This window comes from Berkeleyomyces rouxiae (genome assembly GCF_048999995.1).
Source record: "Berkeleyomyces rouxiae strain 22BRR77 chromosome Unknown BrBRR77_ptg000011l, whole genome shotgun sequence".
Lineage (NCBI taxonomy): Eukaryota > Fungi > Ascomycota > Sordariomycetes > Microascales > Ceratocystidaceae > Berkeleyomyces > Berkeleyomyces rouxiae.
The window spans coordinates 613914-641902 of record NW_027396501.1 but is presented as its reverse complement, the minus strand read 5'-3'; the positions used below and the strand labels follow the sequence as shown (position 1 = coordinate 641902).

General features: G+C 55.7%; 7 protein-coding genes across 7 annotated transcripts; 2 read left to right on the top strand and 5 right to left on the bottom strand.

Moving 5' to 3' along the window:
• Window positions 1–37: 37 nt before the first annotated feature.
• BROUX77_007225 (uncharacterized protein) lies at window positions 38–3247 on the top strand (the record flags this gene model as incomplete). The annotated part of the gene is made up of 1 exon (XM_073752297.1): window positions 38–3247. One exon carries the CDS (start codon window positions 38–40, stop codon window positions 3245–3247), a length of 3210 nt encoding a protein of 1069 aa, XP_073602636.1.
• A 5359-nt stretch (window positions 3248–8606) lies between these two features.
• Window positions 8607–9996, bottom strand: BROUX77_007224 (uncharacterized protein; the record flags this gene model as incomplete). Its single annotated transcript, XM_073752296.1, has 2 exons — window positions 8607–9487; window positions 9552–9996. The coding sequence occupies 2 exons, from the start codon at window positions 9994–9996 to the stop codon at window positions 8607–8609; spliced, it is 1326 nt and encodes a 441-aa protein (XP_073602635.1).
• Window positions 9997–10336: 340 nt separating this feature from the next.
• Window positions 10337–11087, bottom strand: BROUX77_007223 (uncharacterized protein; the record flags this gene model as incomplete). Its single annotated transcript, XM_073752295.1, has 2 exons — window positions 10337–10524; window positions 10622–11087. The coding sequence occupies 2 exons, from the start codon at window positions 11085–11087 to the stop codon at window positions 10337–10339; spliced, it is 654 nt and encodes a 217-aa protein (XP_073602634.1).
• Window positions 11088–11455: 368 nt separating this feature from the next.
• Window positions 11456–14851, bottom strand: BROUX77_007222 (uncharacterized protein; the record flags this gene model as incomplete). Its single annotated transcript, XM_073752294.1, has 3 exons — window positions 11456–14465; window positions 14537–14749; window positions 14835–14851. The coding sequence occupies 3 exons, from the start codon at window positions 14849–14851 to the stop codon at window positions 11456–11458; spliced, it is 3240 nt and encodes a 1079-aa protein (XP_073602633.1).
• Window positions 14852–15963: 1112 nt separating this feature from the next.
• BROUX77_007221 (uncharacterized protein) lies at window positions 15964–17086 on the bottom strand (the record flags this gene model as incomplete). Its single annotated transcript, XM_073752293.1, has 2 exons — window positions 15964–16712; window positions 16783–17086. The coding sequence occupies 2 exons, from the start codon at window positions 17084–17086 to the stop codon at window positions 15964–15966; spliced, it is 1053 nt and encodes a 350-aa protein (XP_073602632.1).
• Window positions 17087–17775: 689 nt separating this feature from the next.
• On the bottom strand, window positions 17776–18484 carry BROUX77_007220 (uncharacterized protein; the record flags this gene model as incomplete). Its single annotated transcript, XM_073752292.1, has 3 exons — window positions 17776–18122; window positions 18229–18392; window positions 18474–18484. The coding sequence occupies 3 exons, from the start codon at window positions 18482–18484 to the stop codon at window positions 17776–17778; spliced, it is 522 nt and encodes a 173-aa protein (XP_073602631.1).
• A 7739-nt stretch (window positions 18485–26223) lies between these two features.
• BROUX77_007219 (uncharacterized protein) lies at window positions 26224–27569 on the top strand (the record flags this gene model as incomplete). Its single annotated transcript, XM_073752291.1, has 2 exons — window positions 26224–26421; window positions 26487–27569. The coding sequence occupies 2 exons, from the start codon at window positions 26224–26226 to the stop codon at window positions 27567–27569; spliced, it is 1281 nt and encodes a 426-aa protein (XP_073602630.1).
• Window positions 27570–27989: the final 420 nt, after the last annotated feature.

The window sequence follows — 27989 nt, the reverse complement described above, 5'->3', positions numbered from 1 at the left end:
CGCTTTGCTGCCATCGCTCTCTCTCTCAGTATCCACCATGCCGTCAGCTCCATCAGCTGCCCCGCGTGCTTCTGACACTATGCAGAGGCCGATGGGGTGCATGACTGGCGCGCCTGGGGCTTCCGGCCAGGCCGAGGGGCACGTCAAACCCAGTATACGTGCGGGCGAGGAGCCACTGGCGCTGGCGCTGGTTGGACTGTTTCTGGCGCTATACACAGTTTCTGTGCTGGTTGGCTTGAGATACTACAGCCAGACAGAGCCTCGATACAGCCAGAGAATGGCTTTCAAAGTGCTGCTGGTGGCGGTGCCCTATGTGCTATGCGTGACCTTGGTTTATGCGTCAGTTTCATGGTCACAGCAAATCGACATGGCATCTTCTTTCATATCGTCGTTGATTACTATCATCACGTCTCCTTCTTCTTCTACACCCACAAGCGCCTCTGCCGAATCTCCCTGGTACGCCGTTCCCAACGTCCTCGATGTGAACGCCGAGGACTGCCAAAAGGAATGTCCAGGCTATGCCATATCCAACGTTGTTGAGTCTGATTCTGGGCTCACTGGTGATCTCAACCTTGCCGGTCAGCCGTGCAACATCTACGGCACCGACATTCTGAATCTGTCGCTTATCGTTGAATACCAAGAGGCCGATCGGCTACACGTTGAGATTCGCCCGCGCTTCATTGGCCCTAAGAATGCTACCTGGCTCGTACTTCCTGAGAAGATAGTTCCCAAGCCCGCCCGAGGCAATGGCTGCAAGCAGTCCAGCGACCTCGAGTTTGTATATCAGGCAGAACCCACCTTTAGCTATGGCATCATCCACCGTGCCACCAACGCCACGCTCTTTTCGACAACCGGCAGCAAGCTGGTTTACGCGGACCAGTTCTTTGAGTTCGTCACGCAGATGCCGCCTAGCTACAATCTCTATGGGCTCGGCGAAAGCATCGGTGACTTCCACCTCGGCACCAACCGGACCCGCACGCTCTGGGCCGCCGATGTGGCTGACCAGGTTGACCGCAATCTGTACGGCTCGCATCCCATTTACCTTGAGACACGCTACTACGAGGCCGGGTCGGCAACGCCGCTCAATCTTGGCGCTGACCAGCTCGATCCGGCTAAGCAGTACTCGTCGCATACGCACGGCGTTTTCCTCCGCAATGCTCACGGCCAGGATGTGCTGCTGCGGGACTCGCAGGTCACGTGGCGGGCGCTGGGCGGGTCTATCGACCTGTACTTTTATGCCGGTCCGACTGCGGCCAATGTCATGGCTGCGTACCAGAGGAGTGCTGTCGGGTTGCCAGCCATGCAGCAGTATTGGACCTTTGGCTACCACCAGTCGCGCTGGGGGTACAAAAAGTGGGAGGACCTTCAGGAGGTTGCCCAACGCATGCAGGATGCTGGCATCTGGATGGAGACCATCTGGTCGGATATTGACTACATGGACCGCTATCGCGATTTTACCACAGCGCCGACCGGCTTTCCACTGGACCAGTTTTCCAGGTTTCTCAACAGCTTACACGCACGCGGCCAGCACTATGTGCCCATCATTGATGCCGCCATCTTCCGCCCGAACCATGGTGAAGAGGCCAGTTACCCTCCATACCAGCGCGGTATCGCCAAGAACGCCTTCATAATGGCTGACGCCAATGGCTCCGAGTATGTTGGCCGCGTGTGGCCAGGCTACACCGTCTTCCCAGATTTTGTTGGGCCCAGCCTTGGCGGTGACGCGCAAACCGACGAGTGGTGGACAGATGAGATCAAACGGTTGCATTCTGGCGTCAAGTTTGACGGACTGTGGATCGATATGAACGAGGTTTCCTCTTTTTGCGAAGGCAACTGTGGCGCCGGCGCCCTCAACGGCGTAGCTGATTCAGAGAATCTTGGTGAAAACGCGCAGAGTGATCAACTAGACGAGCTTAAGGCCCGAGTCCAATCGATGTCCGGCCTAGTTGAGCAAGATGCTGCAACATTCCTGCCAGCCGATATTAACCCAGACTGGCGCCATTCAGTTCCCGTTGCGGGCCATCGCAACCTTGACAACCCACCATACGCCATCAACCACATCTTTGGCCACATGGCCAAAAAGACAGTGGCACCCAGTGCACACCACCACGTGCCAAACGGAGCGGTGCAGTACGACTTCCACAATCTCTTTGGCCACCAGATGCTTGCGGCCACGAGGGCAGCACTGCTGGCATTGGACCCGGAAAAGCGGCCGTTCATCATCGGCCGGTCGACGTTTGCTGGCAGCGGTGCGCTGGCAGGCCACTGGGGCGGCGACAACTTTTCGCTGTGGGAGTATCTGCGACTGAGCATATCGCAGGGCCTTAGTTTCAGCATCTTTGGCGTGCCCATGTTTGGAACCGACGCCTGTGGCTTCCTGCTCAACAGCAACGAAGAGCTATGCGCGCGCTGGATGCAGCTCAACGCCTTCCTGCCCTTCTTCCGTAACCACAACACCCACGACGCTGTGGCCCAAGAGCCATACCGCTGGCCCTCGGTCGCCGCTGCTACACGCACCGCTTTACGTGCTCGATATGCCCTACTGTCTTACCTCTACACGCTTTTCTGGACTGCCCACACGCGCGGCGACACCGTGCTACGCGCGCTGGCCTGGGAGTTCCCTAATGAGCCGTGGCTTGCTACTGTCGACTACCAGTTCCTCCTGGGCAGCAGTCTGATGGTAGCTCCGGTGTTGGATGCCGGCGCCACCAGCGTGCGCGCCATGCTTCCAAATGCTGTGTGGTACGACTGGTGGACCCTAAAGCGGACTCCTCCAAGTGAGCAGGGCGTACCAACGGTCTTTGACGCACCGCTTGGTCATATCCCGCTGTTCGTGCGCGGTGGCTCCATGCTGCCGCTGCATGCCCGGCCGGCCAACACAACGGCTGGCTGCCGCCGCAGCCCGTGGGCGCTGCTGGTGGCACTGGACGATGCAGGCCATGCAACGGGCGAGTTATACTTGGATGACGGTGAGAGTGAGGTGCCAGCGGCCACGCGCGTGGTCGAGCTTACGGCTGCACAGGGGACGCTGGAAGCGCGGGCTAGCGGCAATTACGAGGATGTGCAGCCGTTGGCTCGCGTGACGGTGCTGGGCGCTGGGAGTGTGAGGCGCATGCAATTTAACGGGGCGGTGTTGGAGCGGGAGATGTGGAAGTGGGATGCAAAGCGGGATGTGCTCGAGGTTGATTTGGAGAGTGCTACACAAGAGGGTGCATGGACTAGAAACTGGACGCTGGTGGTTGTGTAAAGGCTGGTATGAGTTGAGATAGGCTTGAGTTGACGTTTTCTATATTGGGCGTTGATGACTGTCATAAACCCTTTGATATGCAATGGACCAGGTCATCTCGTGCCATGTATGCAGCCCAACTTTCCCGAGGAGCCGGGTGATGCAGGGGTGTGAGAACAATGATGGGGCCGGTGTCAAATGGACCCATTCAATCCATTCAAATGCTCGATCGATTCGGACTACAATAGCCGAGCACACTAAAAAGACCAGTCGAGGCATCCATCCGCACTTTCTCTTTCTTTGAGCCTCCAACACTGTTGTTCCAATCGCAGGATGGAACAATGCTAAGCTGATTCATTTGAGAGAGCGTAGCGAGAGGATAAACACTCGAATGGGTTAGTATTACACGCATGAATCCACAAGACGGCCATTCAGCATCGTGGAACAGCTGTATTGAGTCTGGCTACAACAAGGGGAATGAATGCATCTTCATGATATGACAGTGAGGAAATGCAGACTGCCACTATGCGTTGGTCACGAACTAGAAGATACCCGTGGAAATCTCAACTTCATAAATAGCCGCCCTTTCCACCGCTTCTCAGTTACTATCCTCCTCCTCTTCCCCATCCCACACTCATCTCTTACAACTTTCTCTTGTTTCTTCAAACACAACCCAGCCCAATCCTTTAAAATGGCCGCCATCAAGACCCCCACCGCCTCCAAGTCCGCCAACAAGGCCGGCACCTTTGCCGGCTGCTCCGTCCAGCGTTCCGGCACTTTTGCTGGTTGCTCCGTTCAGCGCTCCGGCGCCTTTGCTGGTTGCAGCGTGATGTAAATCGCCAGTGTGTGATCCTTGATGGGCCCTCGGCACTGAGAGAAGTGCGGGTGGGCTTTGTCTCGTAGTGAGTCTACCTCTGTCTTCTCGATTCATTCTGTCTTGTGCTAACAGTTGTGGTGTTCCAGTTAAACCGGAATAGCACGCACCAGGCCCTTTCCTAGTTTCGTTTCTCTTCATTCATGTTTTCTTGTTTTTTCCTGATACCTCTGGCGCCTGTTTGGTCTCTTGGATCTTGGTGTTGGCGATTGGCCATGCTATATCGTCTCCGTCCTCTTCTCTTCCCCCTCTCCGACCTTGAGATCAACCTGGATGTCTTTTTTCTCTACAACTGGGCGCTATGGATTTCACTTTTTCTCTTACTATACGCCATTCAGAGTCTGTAGGTAGTTCTATTGCGGAGCATGGCTTACTAGCTCTGGAGGTACTTGTAGTTTACTCATAGTGAGGACCTGCCGAATGGATAGCCGATATCCATGACAATTCAAGATGCTATTTGCCTTTAAACCTTAAGCCTTAGTGTTGGCCACAGTGATGACCATGGCTTGATTGATTGGCTGATTGATTCTTTATTTGACTTGACTTGACTTGACTTTATTTAACGTGACTAAGCTACATGAAAAGCATTACACGGATTGATTCTTTACTAACCTGTCTACTCGCAAGGGATTCTCGGCATACAAAAAATGAACCAACATGAAGGACTGGCAGCAGTCCCCGGTGTCGTGGATTCTTGTGTAACCATGAAATCAAGGTGATAAAAAACAAAAACATACAACACCGAGGATTCGCATGTGGTCACCCACCATACTACTGGTTCGGCGCTCTGCGGCTTGACTAAGGGGGAGCAGACGGGACCCCGTATTTTCCGCAGGCTATGGTCGTATGTGGAAGAATAGTGTCTGAGAAGGGTTTATGAGGGAAACGTGCTATCGGCGGCGGAAAAAAACAACTAACTACACTGAGAAAGAAAACCTAAAAAGAACATACAACACTGGGGATTCCCACGTGGTCACCCACCGTAGTACTAGTCCAGCGCTTTGTAGGTTAACTAAGGGAGAGCGGACGGGATCCCGTGCTTTCTACAAGCTATGGTCGTATGTGTTGGAAGACCGCGATACTTTGGCTTATAGGCAAGAGTCCTGCTCGGCTAAGACTCGGTGCGGGCGTCAAAGACTGTCAAGTCAAGTCATTCAGACGTTCTGGCTCCTAGATTGCCAACATCGACCTTGCTGCCCCAGAACCTGAGAACCTGATGTGTCGGCATGTCGAAACCACTCGTTGGGCTTGCCAAAGGCCTGACACGGTGGTCATTTCCGCTGGGTTCTGCCCCTGTGCTCCAGGGACAAAAGGTAATTGGAATATGGAGTTCTCGGAGGGCTAGAGATGCTGGATGGACAGTGCAAGGAAGCTACTAGGACTCTAGTCTAATACAAGTGCCAAGACTAAATCAATTGCGTCTTTGAAGAAACATGAGTGTGTGTTGGTTGAGTTGCGGTTGTGCTTTTTTTAGGGTTAACGCCTGGGCTAATTGCAAAGTTTTGGCGTTACACAGGGTGGGCCAGACTGCACAAGCCCGCAATATCAAAATTTTCACGGGCCATGACCCGCGAGCTCCGAGTTTCTGGCGAAAGACGCTGGCGGCTTACTCGAGCGCTTGATTGCTGTTTTCAGACTTATTTTTCAGTCGCTTGGTCCCGGACGCGCTGTCCGGCTACAGTCGCCGTGCTCGGCAAGAAAAAAGAAGAAAAATTAAAAAAGAAACTCCGGCGAGAAGCCGGGCTCCTGCCGGAGTGCTCGGGGTGTTGATCACGATGGGATTCGAACCCACAATCTCTTGATTCGTAGTCAAGCGCCTTGCCATTGGGCCACGCGACCGTGTTCCGGTTGTTGTAAGCAAAATCGGCTATTCGGGGCTAAGGCCGCGGTCCGGAAGTCCGGGCCGGATGCCGGGTGTTCAGGGGTCGGGGGTCGGGGGCGGTAAGGTGTCTCGGATACACGGAAACTGTGTCTCGTGTCGAGTGGAGGAGATTGGATTTCTGTCTGGTGGCTGATCTGGCGTAGTGGGGGTTAGTGATTTTGGTAGACGTTGCATATAGTTGGATCAAGCCGGGTCGGGCCGGAGGTCGAGGCCCATATCCTGCCGAACACTGAAACTCTATCGATCCAACGTCCACTCGTTAGTTATCGCAACCCCGAGCCACCTAATAGAGCATAGTGAAATGCCACAAGCAAATCACTAGATAGCACTGGGCACAGTGTTCCTACGAGCCTAAGGCTTGAGATAGAAACGCCATAGAAGTTGTAGAAACTGCCGTGCGTCTTCGACCGGTAGCCACATAAATGAGCCGTGCGATACTACTATTTGAAATAATCTGCTAGGTGATGGTGTGAAAAGCCAAGTAGGCCGTCTCATATTTGTAGCCCAAAAAAGATGTAACCGATCCACCAGCGTTCTCGACGTATGTTTCGGGCCTGGCCTCCGGCCCGACCCGGCTTGATCCAACTATATGCAACGTCTACCAAAATCACTAACCCCCACTACGCCAGATCAGCCACCAGACAGAAATCCAATCTCCTCCACTCGACACGAGACACAGTTTCCGTGTATCCGAGACACCTTACCGCCCCCGACCCCCGACCCCTGAACACCCGGCATCCGGCCCGGACTTCCGGACCGCGGCCTTAGCCCCGAATAGCCGATTTTGCTTACAACAACCGGAACACGGTCGCGTGGCCCAATGGCAAGGCGCTTGACTACGAATCAAGAGATTGTGGGTTCGAATCCCATCGTGATCAACACCCCGAGCACTCCGGCAGGAGCCCGGCTTCTCGCCGGAGTTTCTTTTTTAATTTTTCTTCTTTTTTCTTGCCGAGCACGGCGACTGTAGCCGGACAGCGCGTCCGGGACCAAGCGACTGAAAAATAAGTCTGAAAACAGCAATCAAGCGCTCGAGTAAGCCGCCAGCGTCTTTCGCCAGAAACTCGGAGCTCGCGGGTCATGGCCCGTGAAAAGTTTGACACTGCGGGCTTGTGCAACGTTTCACTCTTTGTGTAACCAACATACGCAACTTCAGGACACACACCGAGCGCCGGCAACCCTCGCGAAGAGCCAGGCAATAAACACTTTCATCTCAGCGGAGAAACTGTTGCGTGTAATCTTGTCAACAGTGTTGCCTTGGCTGCTTTCAACAAAATCCTGGAAGTATGTTCCCTCGGATGATATCAAGTAGCCTTCAGAGGGTGGCTTCAAGTTTGGACCAGTCGTTTCTTAGGACTCAGAAGTCGTGGATGCGGTGATGGTAGGCAAGCAGAACTATCAAGATTGGCTGTATCAATGAGGACGAAAAGCGGCTATACGAAGCGCTAGACGTGAGGCCTGTACATGAAATCACCAAAGAAAGGACCGCCTATCTAGATATCATCCGTAGAGTCATCCATCACATTTCCCGGCAAACAACCTGTAAGAGACGGCGCCCATTTCCATAAAAGAGGCTCTCCCGGCCTGAACACCAATGTCTCAACCATTTCTCACACATCCTCTCATTGTTCTTTCTTCTCACTCTCTTGATCTCTCACAAATTGTCCCATTGACAACAACCCGCCCACGGCGCTCCACCCACGACTCCCTCTTTTCTTCCTAGCCTATCACCAGTCCAACAACTGGAGACAGACCCTTCGTCCTCTTCAGCCCATCACCTACATCGACAACAGATGCAATGAAGTCTGCCAAGGTCTTTTTGTGGTGGAGTACAAACCTCCACAAAAGATGCCTCCGCATCCTCCCGCGTCTTCCAGCCCAGTCTCCAAAGAATATTAAGCTGTGCCAGGGCTTAGAGTGGTTGGCAAAAAAACAACCCTTGGGCAGTTCAAAGATTATCGCGTTTTGTGGCCTTGGTCCAAACTTTTGAACGAGCCCCTGGGCTTCATGGGCGCTTTTCATCTGGATATACCTCGGATGAAATCTCATGTGCCTGTTATTCACGGCTAATTCAAAAACATGGGACACTGTGGGTATCTCACGCTTGGATATTTGATAACCAATATGTCATCTCTCGTTTGGCTTGGACTGGATCCTGCAAAGTACGAACACACTTGTGCAAATATCAAAATGCCTGCTGCTTAAAGGAGTATTCGGGAGAATCAATCAGTGTAGCTATGAGTAAGTGTTTCTTATCATGCCAGCGAGTTCCATGACCGTTAATTGCTACGATTATTACACACATCATGTGCCTCCAGCTCCACTAGAATCAACCTGACGATATTTAAGGCCCAATGGCGACCATTAACAGGCTTCAAGGTGAGCATCATGTTAGACCTTGCACTACTATGTTATTAGACAAGAAGTCACATTGCCTTAGAAATCGCCTACTACTATTAAAACCAGCGAGCATCGGAGATGATAGTTGCACAGTGCCGTGATGGAGTAAATATATTTTAATCATACTATCAATGCTATCATATGCCTATACCCCAAACAGAGGCCCGACTGTCCCGGCTTTGAGTCAGCCACCCTAACCATCGTTCTTCGCCCCTCCCACGTGTCTAGTCCCGCTTGGCCTGCCGCGAATCGGCGCTGTACCGGTTCCGGCTAGACCCGCCACCGGGTCTGTAGGCGCCCATGGTGGCGCGGATATGCGGCGGGTAGTCATCGAACGGACTGGGCTGGGCGTTGCGGAACTTGCGCTTGCCCTTGGCCTCGGCAGCAGCACTGGAGTCGGCCTCGTCGTCGTTCGAGCTATCGTAGCCGTCCATCAGGGGGATGCCGTCCTCGTCGACCTTCTGTTGGCCGCCGCGCTTCTTGCGGCCGCCACCAATCAGCTCGTAGCCGCCCTTGGTCCGGTTGCGGCCGCGGTTGCGGCCCATGATGTTGCCAAAGCCGATACGGCGGATCTTGCGGTTGTACACGATCATGGCCACGCCCATGACAATGACCAAGATGCAGATGATGGGCAGGACAATGTACATCTCGCGTGACTCGGAAGTAATATCCGAGTGGCCGTGGGCGGGGCGGTACTTCATGGTGACAATAGGCCCACGGTACTCATTCTCGGCGCCATCCAGCGTGGTGACCAGCGTGAGACTAAGGTTGGTCGGGTGCTTGAAGTCCATGTACTTGTTGTTGATCTTGAGCGTGTACACGCCCTGGGTGCCGGGCATCTCGTCCGAGATGAAGAGCAGCTCGTCGTCGTTGTTCGTCCGGTTGACACGTTCGCCGCGGATGCGGACGGTGCGGTGCAGGATAGCAGAGATCTGCGGCTCGGTCGGCTCTGCAGACTCTGAGGCGCGGGCAGCCAGTGCGGCAGAGCTGGTAGACGAAGCGGAGGTCGAGGTGGTCGAGGTTGTGGCCGTGGCCGTGGCCGTGGTTGTGGCAACGCTCGAGTAGATGATCTTCTTTTCGTCAAACAGCTTCGGGTCCCAGATAACTAAGCCCGTGGATGTTAGCGCAGGTCTCCGGGGGATGCAAGCAGCGGGAAACGGGAGCCTTACCATAGTAGCGTGTATCCACATACAGCGTATCGCCTTCGCGCGGCCAGCAGAACGGCGAGCCGTCCAGGCCAGCCGTCGCCGTGCAGAGCGGGAACGCACCGGCGCCGTCGGTCTTAGGCTGCGGCAGCCGCGTGGCAAACACGGTGCGGTCGGGGTGGTACTCGGTGAAGACGGTGCCGGTGACTTCGTACGGCGGGGCATCGACGAGCGACGTGGTGCCGTCGACGACCGTCTGCGACGGCGTGTGTGTCTTTTCCGGCTTGCCGTCGGCATTGACCTCGACCCAGACCGCATCGGTGGGCGCAAGCCCCGAGGCCGTCGTCGTCTCGGCGGCGCCGTGGGCCCGGCGCGGCATCAGCGTGGGGGCCGCCGGGGCGGGTGTGGTCGGCACGGCAGCGGCCAGACAGGCTCCGGCGAGCACGGCAACGGCACCGGAAACACGCATGGCTCTCACGGACAGTTCAGAGGCGGAATTGCGGAGGGAGTTTCGGAGGAAAAGCTCAGCGAAATCGGCGGCGGCAAGGGCGGTGAGCAAATACCGCGGTGGTAACAAGCAAAGGAAGGAACAAGCGGCGGGCCAAGACAACTACCCCAGCATAAAAAAAAAAGAAAACGAGCACAAAAAAAAGACTCCAGGAAGGAACAAGGGCGGGATAAGCAGCTGCCAAATCAGGTACATTGGTCAATTGGCAATAGCCTCGTTGGGCGGGCAGGCCTCCGCAGCACGTGACCTGCTAATTCCGTTTTCTAATTTAGGAACATGTTATTCATTCAGGACTGCATCATTATTTCTGGCCGCCGCCGCCGAGCGCCGTCTGCGTCTTGATCCGCAGCTTGTGCCAAAGGTCGACGTAACTGAGCTGGCTGGCATTTCCCTGCACTGCACACGCCGCGTCCTGCAGCCCGCCGTAGGCCAGCCCAAAGACCAGCCCGTAGCGCGCCGTGCGTGTAAACGTCGGCATGTTGAACCGGTCTGGGCCCGCCGGACGGCTGGTTAGCAACACCACACACACACAAGCACACAGCGGCGCCTCAGGCACCGCCGCGGGAAGACAGAGGAGCCGACTCACTCCAGAGGCTGAACAGCCCGGCCACCGACAGGCTTGCCAGCACGGTGCTGACCAGGTCGCGGCGGCCGCGGTACCGGTCGACCGTCTGCTCGAGCGCAAACATGGCCGTCGTCCAGACACCCAGGCGGGCGCCCATGCGCACGCCCTCGACAATGGCGCCCTGCGCCGCGTGGTAGTTCTTGCTCTTGTGGTACAGGTACCACCCCGTCATGGTCGACGGCGTCTTGTGCGCGTGCTCGGCGCGGAACCGCAGCTGCGCCATGCGCCCGCCCTGCGCCATGCCCAGCAGCGCGCCCGTCGCAAACGACGTGCTGCCTGCCGCCAGCAGCCGCAGCGATGCCGGGATGCCCAGGCGTGGCCGGTCGGCGTTGGCGGCGGGTGCGGCGCCCGGCGTGGGGAGCTCGGGCGCCGCAGGGGCAGACGGCGTGGCGCCCGGCACTAGGTGCGTTAACTGCGAGCTCGGCATATCTGAGGGGGGGGACTTGTAGGGCAGTGCCAAAAACAAATTGTCGTGGAGTCGCTCGTGGAAAATACGGACGTCGAGCTTCAAAGCTGCTGGGCGAAACGCTCAAGCTATGGCTCCACTTTGCCAACCCCTGGGTTAGGGTCCGCACGTGACACAATTAGACAGCCAAATGTTTGGCTTTCCGGCACCACAAGACCACACCACCAAAGTGCTGCCATGAATACGTTCATTATATGATGTTGTACATGTATTTCCGTACTGAAAGCTGAACTAAACGCCATCCCAACGCACAAACAAAGAGGGAAACCAACATGAATTGTATGCCGTTTGCCAAACACAAGAAAACAAACCCAAACCCAACCACCCGCTCAGTCCCGGTCCTTTCTGCTCTTCTTCTTCTTCGGCCCGCGGTCCGCCGCCTTCTCGTAGACCTCGTCGACGCTCGGCCCAGCCGCCTTGCGCTTTGCGTCGCGCACATTCTTGACGCTGACGGTCGGATTCGCGACGCCGCGCTTGGACGCGCTGCGGACCGCCTCCTCGGCCTGGTCCCAGCCCGGCGCATCGTTCTGCACCTCGTACTGGTCGAGCGGCAGCGAGTCAATGAGCGCGCGCTGCTTGCGGCGCAGGTCGGCCAGCGCCTCGTCGCCGCCCTCAGCCAGCTCGTCGTCGAGCGACTGCTCGAGCGGCGCGTGCTTGGCGTCCACCAGCTCGTCGTCGTGCACGCCCGTCGCGTTGGCCAGCGACACGCCCAGCCCCGCGGCTGCCGGCATGCTCTTGGCCACCTCGCCGGCCACCAGCGCGGCAAAGTGCGCCGTGATCTTGCGCAGGATCTTGATGAACATGGCCAGCAGCTGCGCGTTGGGCAGCGACAGCTCGCGGCTGACCGTGTCCACGTCCTTGCGCTGCAGGCCAATCGCCAGCAGGATGCACTGCTGCACGCCCGTCAGCTTGATGCTGGTGCGCAGCCGCCCGGCAAAGTACAGCTGCGCCAGCACCGGCAGCAAGTCGAGAATCACGTGGTAGTCGAGCATCTGGTTCGAGTAGGCCTCGAGGCGCTTGAGGTCAAAGGGCGTCATCAGCTCGTCGAGATCCGGCTTGTCGAGCGTACGCGGCGCCACGCCGTCGAGTTTCGCGCCAATCGTCGCCGACTCGTCGATGCTGAGGGCCGTGACGGCCGGGAACTCGCGGAACTGGTACGACAGCAGCGACAGGAAGCGCTTGTGGAAGTCGCGCGAAAAAGCGCCCAGCCAGCTGCGGTCGACGCTGTTCTCGAGCGGGCGCAGCATGACGCACGTGTGCTCGCCCGTCAAGTCGTTGGCCGTCTGGCGCAGGTAGACGGGCGCGAAGCCGGCCTTTTTCCAGAACTTGTGCAGCGGCGCCGTCAGCCCGTACGACACACCGACGTAGTCGAGCACGGCGGGCCGGCGCTCGTCCAGCTTTGAAAAGAGCGGCGGCATCTTGTTGATGTCGCGTACGCGGATCTCTTCGCTCAGCAACGACGCACCTTGCAACTCGTCCTCGCTCACACGCGGCAGCGCCTCCTCCATCGGCAGGTCGTCGCCCTCGGACAGGCTGGCGAACCGGCCCTCGTAGTAGTCGGTCAGCAGCTCGAGTGCGCGCGAGCCGTAGCCCATGGACACGTACTCGGGGTTCGTGGCGATGCGCACCACGCGCGCGCCAGACAGCCCGGCAAACTCGTCGTCCTGGAACTGCTGGCTGACCAGCCACGGGATCAAGTCACCCGCCGGCCGCTGGCCGCGGCTCAGGCTGTTGAGGATGCTCTGCTTGCTGATCTGGCCCTCCAGCGCGACCTGCACGACACACAGCGGCTCGGGTAGCTTCTGCGCGCCGTCGGCGACTGGCGCCACCAGCACAAACAGCTCGTGGGCCGGCGCGTCGCTCATCAGCTGCAAATCGTCGGGTGTGTTCTTGTAGTGGCTGGCAACATACAGCGCAATCATCTGCTGCAGGAAACGCTCAGAGACGGGGTGGTACGAGAACAGCGTGTCGCGGTTCACGTGCAGCAGCTGGCACTGGGCGGGGTCGGGGCAGCCGGTGGACCGGCTCTTGGCCTTGGGCAGCGTGGCGTCGAGGCACAGCAGGCCGTTGAGCCACTTCTCGACCGAGTCGCCCTTGGCATAACGGATGGGCTCGGACAGTGTGATTTCGCGCAGCGAGCGGCTGCCGTGGTACGCGGCGGCGTCGTCAGACTTGGCCGTCTTGCCAGTCGTGCGGTCCGTCACCTCGGTGTCGGCTACGGCATTGGCGCCCGGGGCGCGCGACTGCTCGCGCAGCTGCTTGATCAGCTTGAGCGACAGCGAGCGGCCCGTGCCCTCGTAGCCGTTGATGGTCGAGGCCATGAAGACCAGGTACGGGCCCATGAGCTTGCGCACGAGCGGCAGCGGGATGGCGGCGGCCTCGTCAATGACAACCAGCTCGGCCTGGCCCAGCACGTGGGCGTCCTGCGGGCGGATATACTGGATGGTCTGGCGGTGGTTGCGGTGGATGTTGACGCGCACAATGGCGCGGTTGAAGTCGGGGTTCGTGCTCTGGATGATGGTGTAGTCGGCGTGGTCGGCGTAGCCCAAGGCGTCGAAGCCCTTGAACACAAACTCGAACAGCGTCTTGAGGTTTTCCGGCGACGGCGATGTGATGAAGATGTTGCTGTAGCCGTGGGCCACGGCGGCCGCCACAGCCATGCCCATGGCCGCCGACTTTCCGCGACCTCTGGACGCCGTCAGGGCGACGGTGCTGCGCAGCGTCTTTTCGGCAATGGCGTCGACAAAGGTCAGCAGGGCCTTGGCCTGGTCGACTGTCTTGGCCAGGGTGACGAGCGAGCCGACGGGCTGGGTGTCCTGCAGCGACTCCTTGATCTCGGCCAGCTCCTTTTGCGCCGGCGTCTGCGGCTGGTCGAGGTCGGGCGGCGGCAGGGCCTTGACGTCCTTGGCGCCCGAGATGGGCAGCACGTTGAGCTCGTCGTCAATGACCAGGCACTGGCAGCTGCCCAGCGACAGCAGGAAGCGCTCGTTGAAGCGCGCGACCACGTCGTTGTGGGCCTCGGTCCGGTAGCGCGAGTGCACGTCCATGGACATGGTGTACAGCTGCTTGAGCGACGTCATGCCCTTGAGCAGCAGGATGACCAGGCCGCCGCCCTCGACCGTCTCGACGGTGCGGGCAAGCGTGTTGGGCGTCAGCGCCTCAAAGTCCTGCAGAATGCACATGCCGTAGGTGTTGCCCAGGATCTTGTCGGTCTCCTTGTAGTAGACGTAGCGGATGTTGTGGACCGAGATAAACAGCTCGAACGGGTCTTCTTCGTTGGCCTCGCGGACGCCGCGCGCGATTTCCTTTTTGATCTTGTTCTCGCGCTTCTGGCGGTGACTATCGAGAGAGCGCCAAAGGCCAAGCGTTAGCCGTCGCAGCCACAGTACACCGGGCGAGAGACAACATACCTCGTAAAGCCTAGCAGCTTCTTCTTGTAGGCCCAGAGCACCGACTTGTTCTGGGTCAAGTCCATGCTGGACATGATGTAGTGCAGGTGCACAATGACATCCTTTGCGCGGTCGCCCACCACCACAAAGAAGCTTCTCTTCTTTTCCTGCAATCCATTGCGGATCAGCGCGGGGATGCGCTGGTCGCTGTCGGCCGGCGTCTGCGTGGTTAGTCTTGCCGGACCAAAAAAAAGAGAGACATCGACCCGGCCCCCCGAAGAAGACGGCCCGGAGTTGGACGGACAGGAAGCGGACTTACACAGCCTTGCGCGGCATCTTTGGATGTGTGAGTAAGGCGTCTGATTAATCGGCGGACTGGGGGTTTCTCTCGATTCACGCCTTGTTGTTTCGTTGACGTCAGTCGTTTCGTCGTCGACTTCTTCTACAGCAAAAAAAAAAAAAAAAAAGACGAGCGCATCAGCAAAAAAAAAAAGAAAATAGCAAGCGTTGCCAAAATTTTGGCGGCGTGAACTTTTTCTGCCGGGCGGTGAAACTTTGGCGCCCCACTTAGCAAGCTGATAGCGAATCCATTTTGCAGTTGAGCTCTAAGCTTTTATGGGCTGCGCTTTTGGTACATGGGCCTGTGTAACCGGGATCTGAGTACGTCTAATCTACTTTCTCCATCACATCTACAAACTTGCTCACGTCATATTACAAAAGTAGGATATTTAGTACGTCAAGATAATCGTAAGAAAGATGGTCCTGTTTTGTCACTATTTAGAGCAGCCCGGTAGTACCATTCAACCCCGGACCCGGGCCACCGCTGGAGATAAAAACAGCCAGAAACAATATACTCAACAAAAGACAACATCCCGAGATGAAAAACAAAAAAAAAACAAGATAATGCAGACCCAGAGTCCCTCATGTTGTGTTACGCAGCAAAGTGAAAAGGAAGAAAGAAAAAAACGGTGCCAAAGCAGAACGCAGGGGGTAAATAAACAATGTTGTTGGTAGGAGTGGTGTGGGTGTGTGAGAATGAAGGTAGTTGTGTCATGTGGGTATGTGTGTGAGTGTGTATATGTGCGTACAGGAGACATTGCCCTATGTCTTGTCTCGTCTCATCCATTTATGGCCATGTAATCTACGAGCACAGTGTGCAGAGGAAGGCCACCGTTGAAGTCGAGCGTGGCAAGCATCAGAGGGATTGGCAAGCAAAGAGAACCAAGAGAAGAAGGAAAAAAGAAAATGCGTTCAAGAGCACAGGGTCCTCTCTCTCTACGCACACAGAACAGCGAAGCACCGCCATGCGCATGCTCCACGCAAGTCAATGCAAAAGATACGACTATGCTTTGGCATCAAAGTAAAAACAAGTAACAAGAAGGTGAAAAGGGAGGGGGTAAGGCAGCAAAAAGCGCATCGCCCCCGCCCCCATCCCACAAGCAAGTCGCTTACAGGCGGTCCTGCTTGCGGCGCAGGTTGCGGGTGCGCTTCATGAACTTCTTGTACTTCTTCTTCTTCATCTTGAGCTTGCGTTGCCGCTTGACGCTGATGGCATGCATGGTTGCGCGGCGCTTCATGGCGTCTTCAAAGCGTGCTCTACGCGACATGCCAGCAGCCGGGCCGTCGACAGCCGCCTCGTCGTTGATGATTTCGGGGCTGTGGGCCACGACGCGGATCTGGCCGTTGGACTCGGTGGTCTCCTCGATGGTGAACAGGGCCTTGTAGACGCGGTGCTGCGGCGAGGCCTCAGCCTCGAGCACCACGGAGCCGGCAGCGTTGTCGGCTTCGGCTTCCGCCGCGGCGCTGGCGCTGGCGGACTCTTCGCTGGCCTCGGCTGCCGGCTGCGGCGAGGGTTTCGGCGGGGGCTGGAAGGGCAGGAAGTTGCCCGTCATGGAGTTTAGCTGCACGTAGATGCTGGACTCGCGGCCGTCGGGGTACTTGACGTCAATCTTGGTGGCACCGTTGGACGCAGCATCCATCTGGTCGTGTGGGTGCGAGGGCGAAATGTCCATCTTGGCCATGGGACCCTCGATGTCATCGACTGCGGATGTCAGGGTGGAAATGACTTCAGAAACCTTGGCGGCCTTAGACTTGGGCGAAAAGATGGCGGCAAAGGCCTCATCGGTGACGGTCTTGGGCAGGCTGTGGGTAACGGAGATGGGGCGGTGCAGCGAGAAAAAGGTCGACAGGCCGATGGCTGCGGCGGGAGGACAGACTCGTTAGCAGGCGCTCAAGAGGGCATGGTTTCACAAGGGCCCGGCTCTTACCTTCTTGCGACATGTGTTGCGTGCTGGGAACGCAGGGCAGGTGGCGGAATGAATCATCGCGGTCCAGGGCATCCTTGGTCCGACGCTTGCGCTTCTCGGTCCCCGTCTTCCCGGCGGCCGAGCGGGACGAGGCCGAGGTGTGCACGTCGGACAGGCTCTTGGAGCCCGAGGGGCTGGAGGGCTTCGAGGACGACATGCGGCGCTGCTGGACGCCCCAGCAGCCGGTCATGGCGCCTCCCACAGCCTTGGAAGCGGCTGGCGAGGGGCCGACGATGGCCACACGGCGGAGGGCTGACGGCAACATGGTAGTTGGCTGAAGGCGGAGAGAAAACAGCGGGAGCAATAACGGAGATCGGAGATGGCAGAAACGAAGGAATATGCGTGCAACTCGGAGGGCCGCAAACCAGACGCCGTGGTGGGGTGGATTGGCCTGCAAGCAAAGAATGTCGAGATGGTGGAGAAAGAGAGAAAGACGAAAGAAGGGCTGCAGTTGCGGTGGAGCCCCAGCGGAACCAATAAGGCAGCAGGGATAAGGTGGGCCCTGTTCCCGATTCTCTCAGATCATAGGCCTATTATGCGCTCAACCTTGGCTGCAAGGCTATGCTTTTCTGCTCACCGCCCTCTGGCACGCTAGCCGTATTCAGCCCGTCTGTTCCGATGGCGCGGCAGAAAGAGAAGGAAGGGCCGCTGGTCACCAATCAAATCACGCATCCACCGACGCCACAGCTACAGCAGCGTGGCGTCGGGGAAGGCGGTGGCGGTGGCGCTTCTAGCTCTGACATCATCGACACTCCCTGAGCTCCCTTTGGGGTTTGGCTCGTTTCATCAACGTTTACTAAGACGGACATGTGACGCCAATGCGATAAGAATTTCACTCGATTTCGAGAGTTGTGTCATGTTGGGATCTGAGATTTTTTTATAGTGTATTTCTTTTTTTTTACGTGCCAGCGCCGTTTCTGGTCTGCCGCCTCTCTCCTCACCGCACCGGCCGCCTCAGCTGTGGCTGTTGAGGTAGCTCAGATAGCTGTTCCACCCAATCGAGATGACGTTGGTGAACAGCAAGCGGTGCTGCAGCGGCATGAACTTGAAGTTGATCATCTGGACCGCCGGCCACAGGTAGTAGTTGCTGACGAGAGCCGTCTTGTAGCCCTTCTCCAGCTTCTCCTTGGGGTCGGAGCCCTCCAGCACGGCCATGCTGCTGAGGAAGAGGCCAATGAAGACGGGCGCAAAGAGGCCCTGGTCGCAGGCCACACGTGCCACCGTTTCGGCATTCTTATTCTTGAGCACCACGTTTTTGGCGAGGAACTTGAACCAAGTAGCAGCGCTGGGGCCGAAAACGCCTTTGGTCGGTGAGGGAGCTTAGGTTAGCAGGCTGATGCAAAAAAGGACGACACAGCGCCAATGGCACCGCAGATCGCTTGTCCAATGGCCGGAATCATCACTTACAACCTCCGTACAGCGCCATGCGGCCGGTTCTGGCAAAGTCATACGTCTTGCCCTCCTTCTTGGGCTCGACCAGCAGCTGGGCCGTGGCATCTCCCGTCGCAAACAGAATCGACGTGGTGACAGCCTGCGTCAGAAGCGGCCGGGCCGCCAAGCGAGCTTGATACCTAAACAGGCTATTAACACGGGTGGACAAACGACGAGGGGGTTGGCATAAAGGAGTCTCATCTGCCATGGTGCTGACTTACCAATGAAGCATTGTGAGAACAGGCGCGTAATCTAATCAAGACGGGAGCGTGAGATTGCCGGCGAATTCCGTCAAGCTGGTCCGTTTTTGTATCTCGTGCTGATTCGCAGAAAGCCACGTTTCTTTTTGGGATTTTTGGTTGCTCAAGACACCACCAAAGAGTCTCGAAGTGCAGACGTGCTGGGCTGGAGGCGGAGGGGACGTCGTCAGGGTTTGCGATCCTTCAACCCTTGTGGAATTTGGCTGGCTTGGTATGTGGTACGGCGGATGTGGCAACTCTGATATTGGATTATCCCCACTTCACTTGGTGCAATGGAGAGAAGTTAACGACGTGCCCAGGAGCGACGCGGCTCCCCTCTGTTTTATATATAACAACACGCACAACTACCTGGTTATACAGACATCGTGGACCGCCATCAGCTTCGTCCCATTCTTGCCAAGTCTTCTGCTCGCCAGCCTGGTCCCTTGCCTGGCCTGGGATACCAACACGGAACTCCAGAGCTCCCAGACTGGTCCCCCCCCTGAATACTCAGGTCCTTTGGGGCTGCTGCGCACATGGGAAAATTAACCTGTGCAACCCCTGAAGCTGTTTTTGAGCAGCAGCCACCACGCAAGAGGCAGCAGAAGAAGCGGTGGACAAAATCGCTTTGATGCATGCTTTCTGGCTCCTTGATTCCCCTCCTCCCTGGACCGGCCAGAAAAAGCTGGGTCACGAGGACAAAAGTTTAATTGCGTATTACAGAGGAGAATGCCATTGTGAGGTCGTATTGGGTCACTTGACCTCGGCTTTGTGTGTTTTTTATTTGGATTGTGGCCAGCATAATTATTGATTGTGTTGGTTGGGATACCATGTAACCCTACCAGTTAGATCGCTAGGGTCTGTTGCAACGACGACCAACCCAACACATGACGTCTCACACTATGCAGCTGGAGACAATCGAAACGTGCCTGATGATTCTCTCCTGTCTCCGATCGACCAAGTCTCTCAGAGACAGTCTCGAAAAAACCACACATGGCCGCTATTACGTGCGGCATCTTTGCAGCGGTTATAGAGGCGTGGTGGGAGGGTGAGGGGGGAGCCAGAGTAGGATAACGCCGGTGACTCGTTCGGGATCAGCATGGCAGACATTCTTGGATGCTGTGAGTCTTGTCTGTCAGAGACCCCTTTGTACAGACCTTTCTTCTTTTTTTTTCTTTCCATGCTAGCAGTCTCCGTCATATGTGCAAGGCTAGAAACCCACATCAAACGACATGCTAAACCATCTCAGTATTTCTAATGTCGCGCCTCTCTGGCTGGCATGCGGTAGATAAGAAAGCCACTGCTGCGGATAAACGATCACAACGATCTCTGCAGACTTTAAGCACTATAGGCTGCTTCCAGAGGCATGTTACCGTTCGTGGTACTCAAGATGTGTTTGTGTAACCATGTCTATGAGGCCGGCCTAGGGCCACGTTCGACAGCCGTCCAACCCAATTGGAACTCTACGATAGTATTCCAGATCACTCAGCTAACCCCACAAAATAACAACTGCGAACATACTGCGTTCCGTCTCCATCGCTGACAACACAAATCAAGCGTGGGGCAGACAGTATGCCGCAGGGTGCGTCCATGTATGCCGTGACCCGGCCAAGCCGTCAAAACGCCGTGTCACGACATGTTACATGGTGCTAGTACTACCTCGTCATTACATGCAGTCAGTCCAGTTACCACAGATCTGCGGGCTCTAGGCTAAACATGTGTGTGCTTGGGAGCGAAATGAACACCATGCAAGTGTATCTCGCAACGCAGTCGCCACGCATCCGAGCCTGTCGCGACATGGTACATGGCCGAGGTGCATATGGTCAAAAAGATGAACAAACGTGCGATTAGAAGCACCGAGATGGTAGCCACCTTCATTTGATGCCAATTATACAACTACATGCGTTCACTGGGCCAATGGATCCCGACAGTCCAACGTCCAGCGTCCAACACCATGTCTCGTGTGACTGACTACATATTGATGATGGGAACGCTAATGACACATGGACAGGAAAATCCCGACCCAAAATTACAATGACATGTGTATGCATGTACGCAGCCAAGTAGACAGAAGCAAAGTCGGTTCTTAGGTAATGCCTCACATCCATTACCCCGATATTAGTGCATCACAACCACATATAGAAACATCGTGAAGGAAGGGAGCAGAGACGGGCTGCTCTAGACTGCGTAGCGCTGGCTGGCAGAACATGGACATGGGAATCGGGCACATTATGTAACTATGCACATAGATAGAAGCCTGACATGTCCCGAGATAGAGACAAGACCCAACGCTGCTGCGGCACAGCCGGTGTCTCGCCTAGGGCTGGCGCAGTTCCTCTTGAGCTTGAGACCTGTGTCGTCGGCAACACTGGCCTCTCTCAGTTCCATGCCTCATGGACACAACTCGTTATAGAAGCGTCAAAGGCCATGTCAGCGCATTGGTTTGCGATGAAACAAAAAAAAAAAAAAAAAAAACGAAGCGTCTTTTTTTCGCCAATTCTTTTTGTTGGTCTAGTTGTTCTTTTTTTTTCACAGTTTTCGAAAGGGAGGGGAGAGGGGAGGGGGGAGAGGGCGATACAGCGAGGCAGGGAATGGGAGAGTTCCTTTCGGTTAAGTGATGGGATTTGGCCCATGGCTTTCGGCCCCAGCCAGCTCTTATTGGCAGACGTTAAATCAAGTCAAGCCAGCCCTTGAGCACAGGAGCCAGACAGGAAGCAGGAGAGAAGCGAAGACGATCAGGCCAACAAGGAAAGGCGAGAGAGATCAAGCCACTCGAGCATAATAAATTTGCGATGGAAATTCGGTGCCGGAGGAAAGCAGCAGCAGTAGCTCTTGTATGGAGCGACATGACATGGAGGCACAATAGTACGTGTATACAGTATGTAGTGACACAGCCCCTAGCAGGCCCCTATATGTCGCAACGGCTAAATGGCCAATATTGGCGAGACTAGCTGTCACCATCACAATCTCTCAGTCACTCAGAGTGCTATGCAGGCGGGCGGATGTGCAAATGAGAGGTGCATCAGGCCAATGTGTGTATGTAGGACCTTTCCAAACATGTGCCCTTGTGTGGTGTGAGTGCATTGGCTGGCTGTCCGGCGGGCGAGGGAATAAAGCAGCGGTAGCAAAGCAAATTAGAAACTCGGCAAACACGAGAGCGAGGACGAGAGCGTGGATAAGTCTGAAAGAGAGCGAGTTATGCAATGCAATATATACGAGTAATAATATGGATAAAATGGAGCTAGTCAATGCAACCCAGTGCCTGCTTGCCGGGGAGCGGAAGAGGCGTGGCAGCTGGTTGTGACGGCTGGCAGCGGCTGGCAGCACGGAGACGCCATCCAAGATCCACAGGATAGGAGTCTGGGGCGGGCTTGCTCGGTAATTTGGGGCCAAGCCACAGCAGGGAGACAACAAGAAGGAGGAGATGTAATTTTGAAAAGCAGGATTTTCTGGGAGTCTGTGTGCAGGGCCTGTACAATTGGTTATTTGTGTCTGAAGCTGCGGGTGCTTGTTGTGGTGCACAGGTGCACGGCTGCACAGCGGCCCTTTGGCCTTTGGGCCTTTAGCACGGATGGATCTGGGCGGCCCGGAACAGCAGAGAAAATGTGGAAAAAGGGAACAGGACTACCGCTTCGGCTCTCGCAGATTCTCAGGTTCTGGCTGGCTTGCTGTCTGTCACGTCGCTTTGTGCGCATTGTGATTCGTCAGCTGGGCCAAGGGCGGACAGGCCATGCAGAAATGGAAAGGGAAAAAAAGACGAGAGCTTCTAGAAACGAATTGGAAGTGGGTCTGGCATAACCCGAATCCTGGGACAGCTATGTGGGTCACGTGACTGGGTTTCTGGCTTTCAGAGAGAGAAGACGCCGGGAACCAAGGAACAGGCAGATTCGACTGTGGATTATTCCAGGCTGGCTGTTCTCTGCTCTTGAGCCGCATGTGGGCTGTCTCGGGCCGTCCGTCTGGTCAAACAATGACGAAACAGCAGGAACGAGAAAACTGGCAAAAAATAAGAAGAAAAAAAGAGGGTGTCTGCTTTTTTCTTTTTTTTCTTGGGTTGCGTTTTACGTACAACGGCAGCAGGTGGAGGAGTGACACCTGAATCGCCGGGGCAACTGTGGAGCGGCGGAAGCGGGGTGAGGGCGAAGACAACAGCAAAGAATTTTAGAAAAGAGAGCCACTTGAGTGGGCGGGTTGTAGAGCAGAGATTGTAGGTTGGAGGTTGACGTCAGAAGCGCAAACCGTAGGGTTCACGGGTAGGGTTCACGGGTACAGTCCCAGTCCCCACAGAAATAAGGATGCGACCGGGAGGGCAGTGGGGCCGTCTTGTTTATGTCGTCTTTTGCTCTGTCGACTTCAGACCCTGGCGCGTCGTCTGTCGTCTGTCTTTTGGCTGCTGCGGGGCTTGCCGGGTGCGTTGCTACGAGACGGGCCAGCCATCAAAGACAAACATGACATAGTGACGCAATGCTGCCGTGGTGGTAGCGTGGACGCTAAGAACAGAAGACAGGCGCTACAGGCGTCAAGTCACACATAGACCAGTACATTTCTGGAGATGCGAGCACTTTGCGTTGTTCGTTGCACGTCACAGTGGCTAGTCAACTGTGGTTTGCACCTGTCCTCGTGCTTGCACCACGAGTGCGGGTTCGTGCCGATACGAACAAGGCCGGGCGGATGACCGGGTGGGCGTGGGACGCCATTGTTGATTGCAAGTGGTGGCCGTGAGCGTGTCACCGGTTGCAAGACTCTGAGCGTGTGCATTAGCGCTGCAGCTTACATCCAAGCTTGGTCCCTGTTCGGGCTGCTTTGGTATGGTGATTGGCAGGCCGGCTGTGTGAATGAATGCACGCTTTGGAGGGCGGGGTCGGCCTTGAGGCCTTGGATGGCTTCAAAGAGGAGCAAGCAGGCACCAAGCAGGCAGCATGGAGGGGAGGCGAGAGGGACATGCAGCTAAGAATAGTCGCGTTGTGTAGTTTTGTATTTGCGAGTGCATGACTACAGGATAGTTTGGCTGTGCATTTGTGCTACTTGAATGGCTGTATGCACATAACAGTTGGCGATGTTCAAACTGGAGCCAGGCCCCACTGTTTGGCCCCCGCCCATTGGCTGCAGTCCTTTATCCGGTCCTGCTTAATTCGATGCTTTTTCAGCGGCCTCATTACTGTCATTTTTTTGGGGGACCAAACGCCCAAGGCGATATTTTCTCTTCTCCTCTTTGCCCTCACCCGCATCCTCCCTCCGGACGAGCCCCTCTTCTCTTCGCCCTCGCCATCGCCCTCGCCCTCGCTCTCGCTCCGCCGCCCTTGTCCCCGTTCCCCGTCATTCTTTATCTATTTTTGGTCCTTCTCTTGCTCTCGCTCTCGCTCTCTCGTTGCGTCTCTTGCGCCAATCCATCCGCTCCTTTGTCCACTTCCCTTTCGCCAGACTCTCCGCCGCCGCCCCCCGCAACCGCCGAGACCATCGCCGTTGACGACCTGACAGTGTTGTCTCCAGCACCTCCGACTCGTCGCCTGCTGGCTGCCACCTGCGTCATATCGCCTCCCGCTTATCTAACCTACCGAGTCAAGCTAGATTGGACTGTCCGCATCAGGGACGCAGAGAGAGACATGCCATCAGTGAGGACGAAATAGAAACGGAGTGGAATCAGACTCTTTTCTGTTGATTTTGTGTCGATTTCTGAGTTTGCTGTCAATTTCCTTTTTTTTTTTTTTTCGAATTTTTCTTCAATTTTCTTTATTTTCCGATTTTTTTCCTTTTCCCCCCAGCGCCCTATACCATTACTTGTCGCTTCCTCCTCTGACCGGAATCTCGACATCTCAAAAAAATCACCGTCTTTTTTTTTTTTTTTTTTTTTTTTTTTTTCCCTACCGGCGCCGAGTACCTTTCCTCGACGATCCCGATCTTCGCTTTCCGTTCCCGTCGCCGTTGCATTACTGTCGGCCTGTCGTGTCCCTTTTGACACCACTTCTGTCTGTGACCAGCCTGTCACTTTTTGCTCCCACGCTATATAAACCAGTGGAGGTGTGTGTGCCCCGTGCTCGTGTCCAGGAGCCTGTGCTTGCGTTGCTTTTTCTTAGTATCTTTTTTTTGGGGATCGCCTCTTTTTTTCCTTCTCCTAGTCCTTCAAGGATTGCCACGGAAAAAAAATGTGTCTTTTTCTGGGCTATTGATCGAGAGTGTTGGCGACCAGTGTTCAAGCAAGCCGTGATAAGCATCACAGCTGGCCTACTCCATACCAGCCCTGTCAGCAGAGTCAAACTGCTCTGCGCTGTCGTGAGTGCGGCTGCAAGAAAAGCCTCATGTCCGTGGGCCCTGCCCTGTCTCTGTCTGACTGCCCATCATCCCGTATTCTTCTGGTGTGCATCTCTTGACTCACTCGTACCCTCACTCTGATAGCTCCCCTTTGACGCCGACGAGTTTTGCTGTGTATCTGGCATACACCCATTGACTGCTCTAGTCTCTTGGTACGTTCCCAACCTTTGGTGGTCCTCCCTTCCTGCCCGCTGGATTCCCTTCTCCTCATGCACCAATACATAGTCCGGCTACGCCTGGCCTGGCATCCATTCTCGTCTTCTCCCTACGCCAACCAACCAACCCCCTCCTCGTCTGCCCCCCCCTGGCCCTGGGCCCTTGGACTCTTGGGCCCTTGGCCTCCACCCACCCACGCCATGCATGCATCCCTCTCTCCCTGGCCGACTTTTTTTTTCCTGTGCTCTGCATGCCCCTGGCTATAGCACCAGCGTGCACATACTTATAGCGTACAAGCGCTCGTTGGCTGACTGACTGCTATGCGTGTTCCTATTAGATCTCTTCGTCTGGTATTTAACCATCTTCCAACTCCCTCCCTGCGAAGCACCGCGATCCAGCTGGCTTCTTGTTTCTTGGTCCAGGGAAAGCTGAGTAGTCTCTCGAGTCGATTTGCTTCTTCTTCGAGTCTCCAGCCCACAGTCGCTCTTTTAACCTTTAACCCTCTCGCCGCTCGTCTCTCGCCGAAACACCGCCGCTCGACTTCGATCTCTTCGATTCCGATCTCCTCTATGTTCTCGGCCTTTCTCTCTTCTCCTTCTTCCTGAAGCCGTCGCAGTAGCCATCACCACGACAGCTTTCTTGTACCCTTCATTCACTCTCTTTAATTCTTAATCCGTTAATCTGTTTTTTTTTCTCTTATTTTCTTTTCATTTTTTGTTTCTTCCCTTGACTCGCTTTCTTGGATTTCGATTTGATTAACTTCTCATCGATCACAATAAACCGCCAACAAACGAATCATCTACACTCATTAAAACACTCGCCTTCATATTTTGCACGCGCCAACGACCACAGCCGTGTGCTTCACCTCATCTTTGCTCCCTTGAAGAAGCCTCCTCGACATTCTACCACGCGCGAATACTCGAGCCGACATATTTTCTACGCATTTCTTTCCTCATTTCTGTCTTTGCTCGTTGTTTTTTATCATTCTTTTCTCGTCTTGCTTCTTATACCCCTGCCCCAAAGGCATCTCAAAAGTTCGAACTTGTCCCATTCTCGCCATCTCCTTTGTTCTCAGTCGTCGTTGCACGATACACCTTAGATTCGCCTGTTGCATGCTTGTCTCTGACGGCAACCGACCATTTTAGGAGAACAACGAGGAAAAAAAATCGATTGTAACCTTCATTTCCGGATCCGACCACTAGACTTGTCACCGTCTCTTAGTCACCGATCAAAAATTAATAGTTTCTCTCCTTTTTTTTCCTGCAACATGGCGTACCACGGTTATCAGCCCGACGAGGAGATGTTTTACGAGACGGACGACCATGCTACCCGCTCCTGGGACGACATCCGCAGAACCGCCAAGAGAGTAGCTTGGGACCGCCAAGAACAGGTCGCCAATGAGCTTTCTCGCCTGGCCTGCGACGAGTACATGGAGGATATCATGCGCCATCTTCGCCACATGGAGGTAGGTCAACGCAATGGCCTGTGAGTACTGTCGTAATAATGTCAGCTAACCTTTTGACCTTGTAGGAGGAGACACTGCCTGACGTCAACCTGATCGACATGCAGCGCGAGATCCAGTGGTTCATGCGCCCATTTCTGATGGACTTCATCATCGAGGCCCACAACGCTTTCCGCCTGTTGCCCGAGACCCTGTTCCTGACTATCAACCTCCTCGACCGTTACTGCTCCAAACGCATCGTGTACAAAAACCACTACCAGCTCGTAGCGTGTGCGTCTCTTCTTATTGCCGCCAAGTACACCGACAAGAAGGAGCGTGTGCCGCAGATCTCTGAACTCAACCGTATGTGCTGTGGTCTCTACGACTCGGGAATGTTTACACAGATGGAGATGCACGTGCTCAACACCCTGGAGTGGACCATTGGCCACCCGACTGTCGATTTCTTCACCCAGATCATGGTCACCGAGGAGCGTGACGACAAGGAGGTCGAGCACATGACTGCTTACCTGTGCGAGGTTGCTCTCTACCACCGCGATTTTGTGTCCACCAAGCCTTCAGTCTTGGCTCGGGCCTCTCTCGCTCTGGCGCGAGCCATTCTGGGCCGCAACGAGGTCAGCGACGGTGAATGGGGTCAGACTGAGAACGACACATACATGACGCTGTTCCGCCACCTGGCCCAGCCGTCTGTCGTCCTCAGCAAAAAGTATAGCAACTCGGCCTACTCGCGTGTGTCCAAGACTCTTGCCGACTTCATGCGCCGCCAGGCTGAGATCTCCCGCCGCAATGCTGCTGCCGCTGCTGCTGCTCAGGCTGCTCAGGCTGCGTCCCAGGCTCAGATCAATGTGCAGGCTGCGACCTCGGTAAACTGCGAAATGGCCGACGACCAGACCGTCTGCGCCACTCCACACGTCAAGCCGGGCATGAGGAACTTTGAGGGCTACCCGACACCTCCCATCACACCAGATGGTGGGTCATTTGCCATGGGGATGCAACCGAAAGACCAGGTGTATGCAGTCCGGTCGCCTGTCACGCCGACACGCAATAATGTCGCACCGACACAAAGCCACCACCTCGCAACACACCAGCAAACAGTACCGGCGGAGCATTACTCTAGATACCAGACGGAGATGGACTACATGATGGCGCCGTAAGGCAGGAGGGGGGAAATGGGTGGCGGCGGCGGCGGCGGCAGCGACGGCGTTGCAACGGCTCCCATGCCGACGAAGCGCAAGTCTTTGCTCTCGTGGCTGACTTGTGCGCTGCCGACACTGCCCGAGCCCCGCTGCCCCGGCCCTTTGTCTGTTTCCGTGTCTGCAACCCAGCCACAGCCTCGGCCCCTTCCATGGGTGTTTCGACGGTTGTCTGCGAGGCGTAGATCATCTCACGTGCTAGTATGCTATCTGAATAATACCTCTCTCTACGTACACTTTTCTTCCCTATCTAATCCCACTTGATTCCATCCTGCCCCTTGTGGTCGCCAGGTCTTCTTGTCTTGTCTCTTTCTCCTCCCGTCCTGCATTCCCAAGCAATGTCCCTTTTTTGTTCTCTTTTTTTCCTTGCGCCCCGTGGTC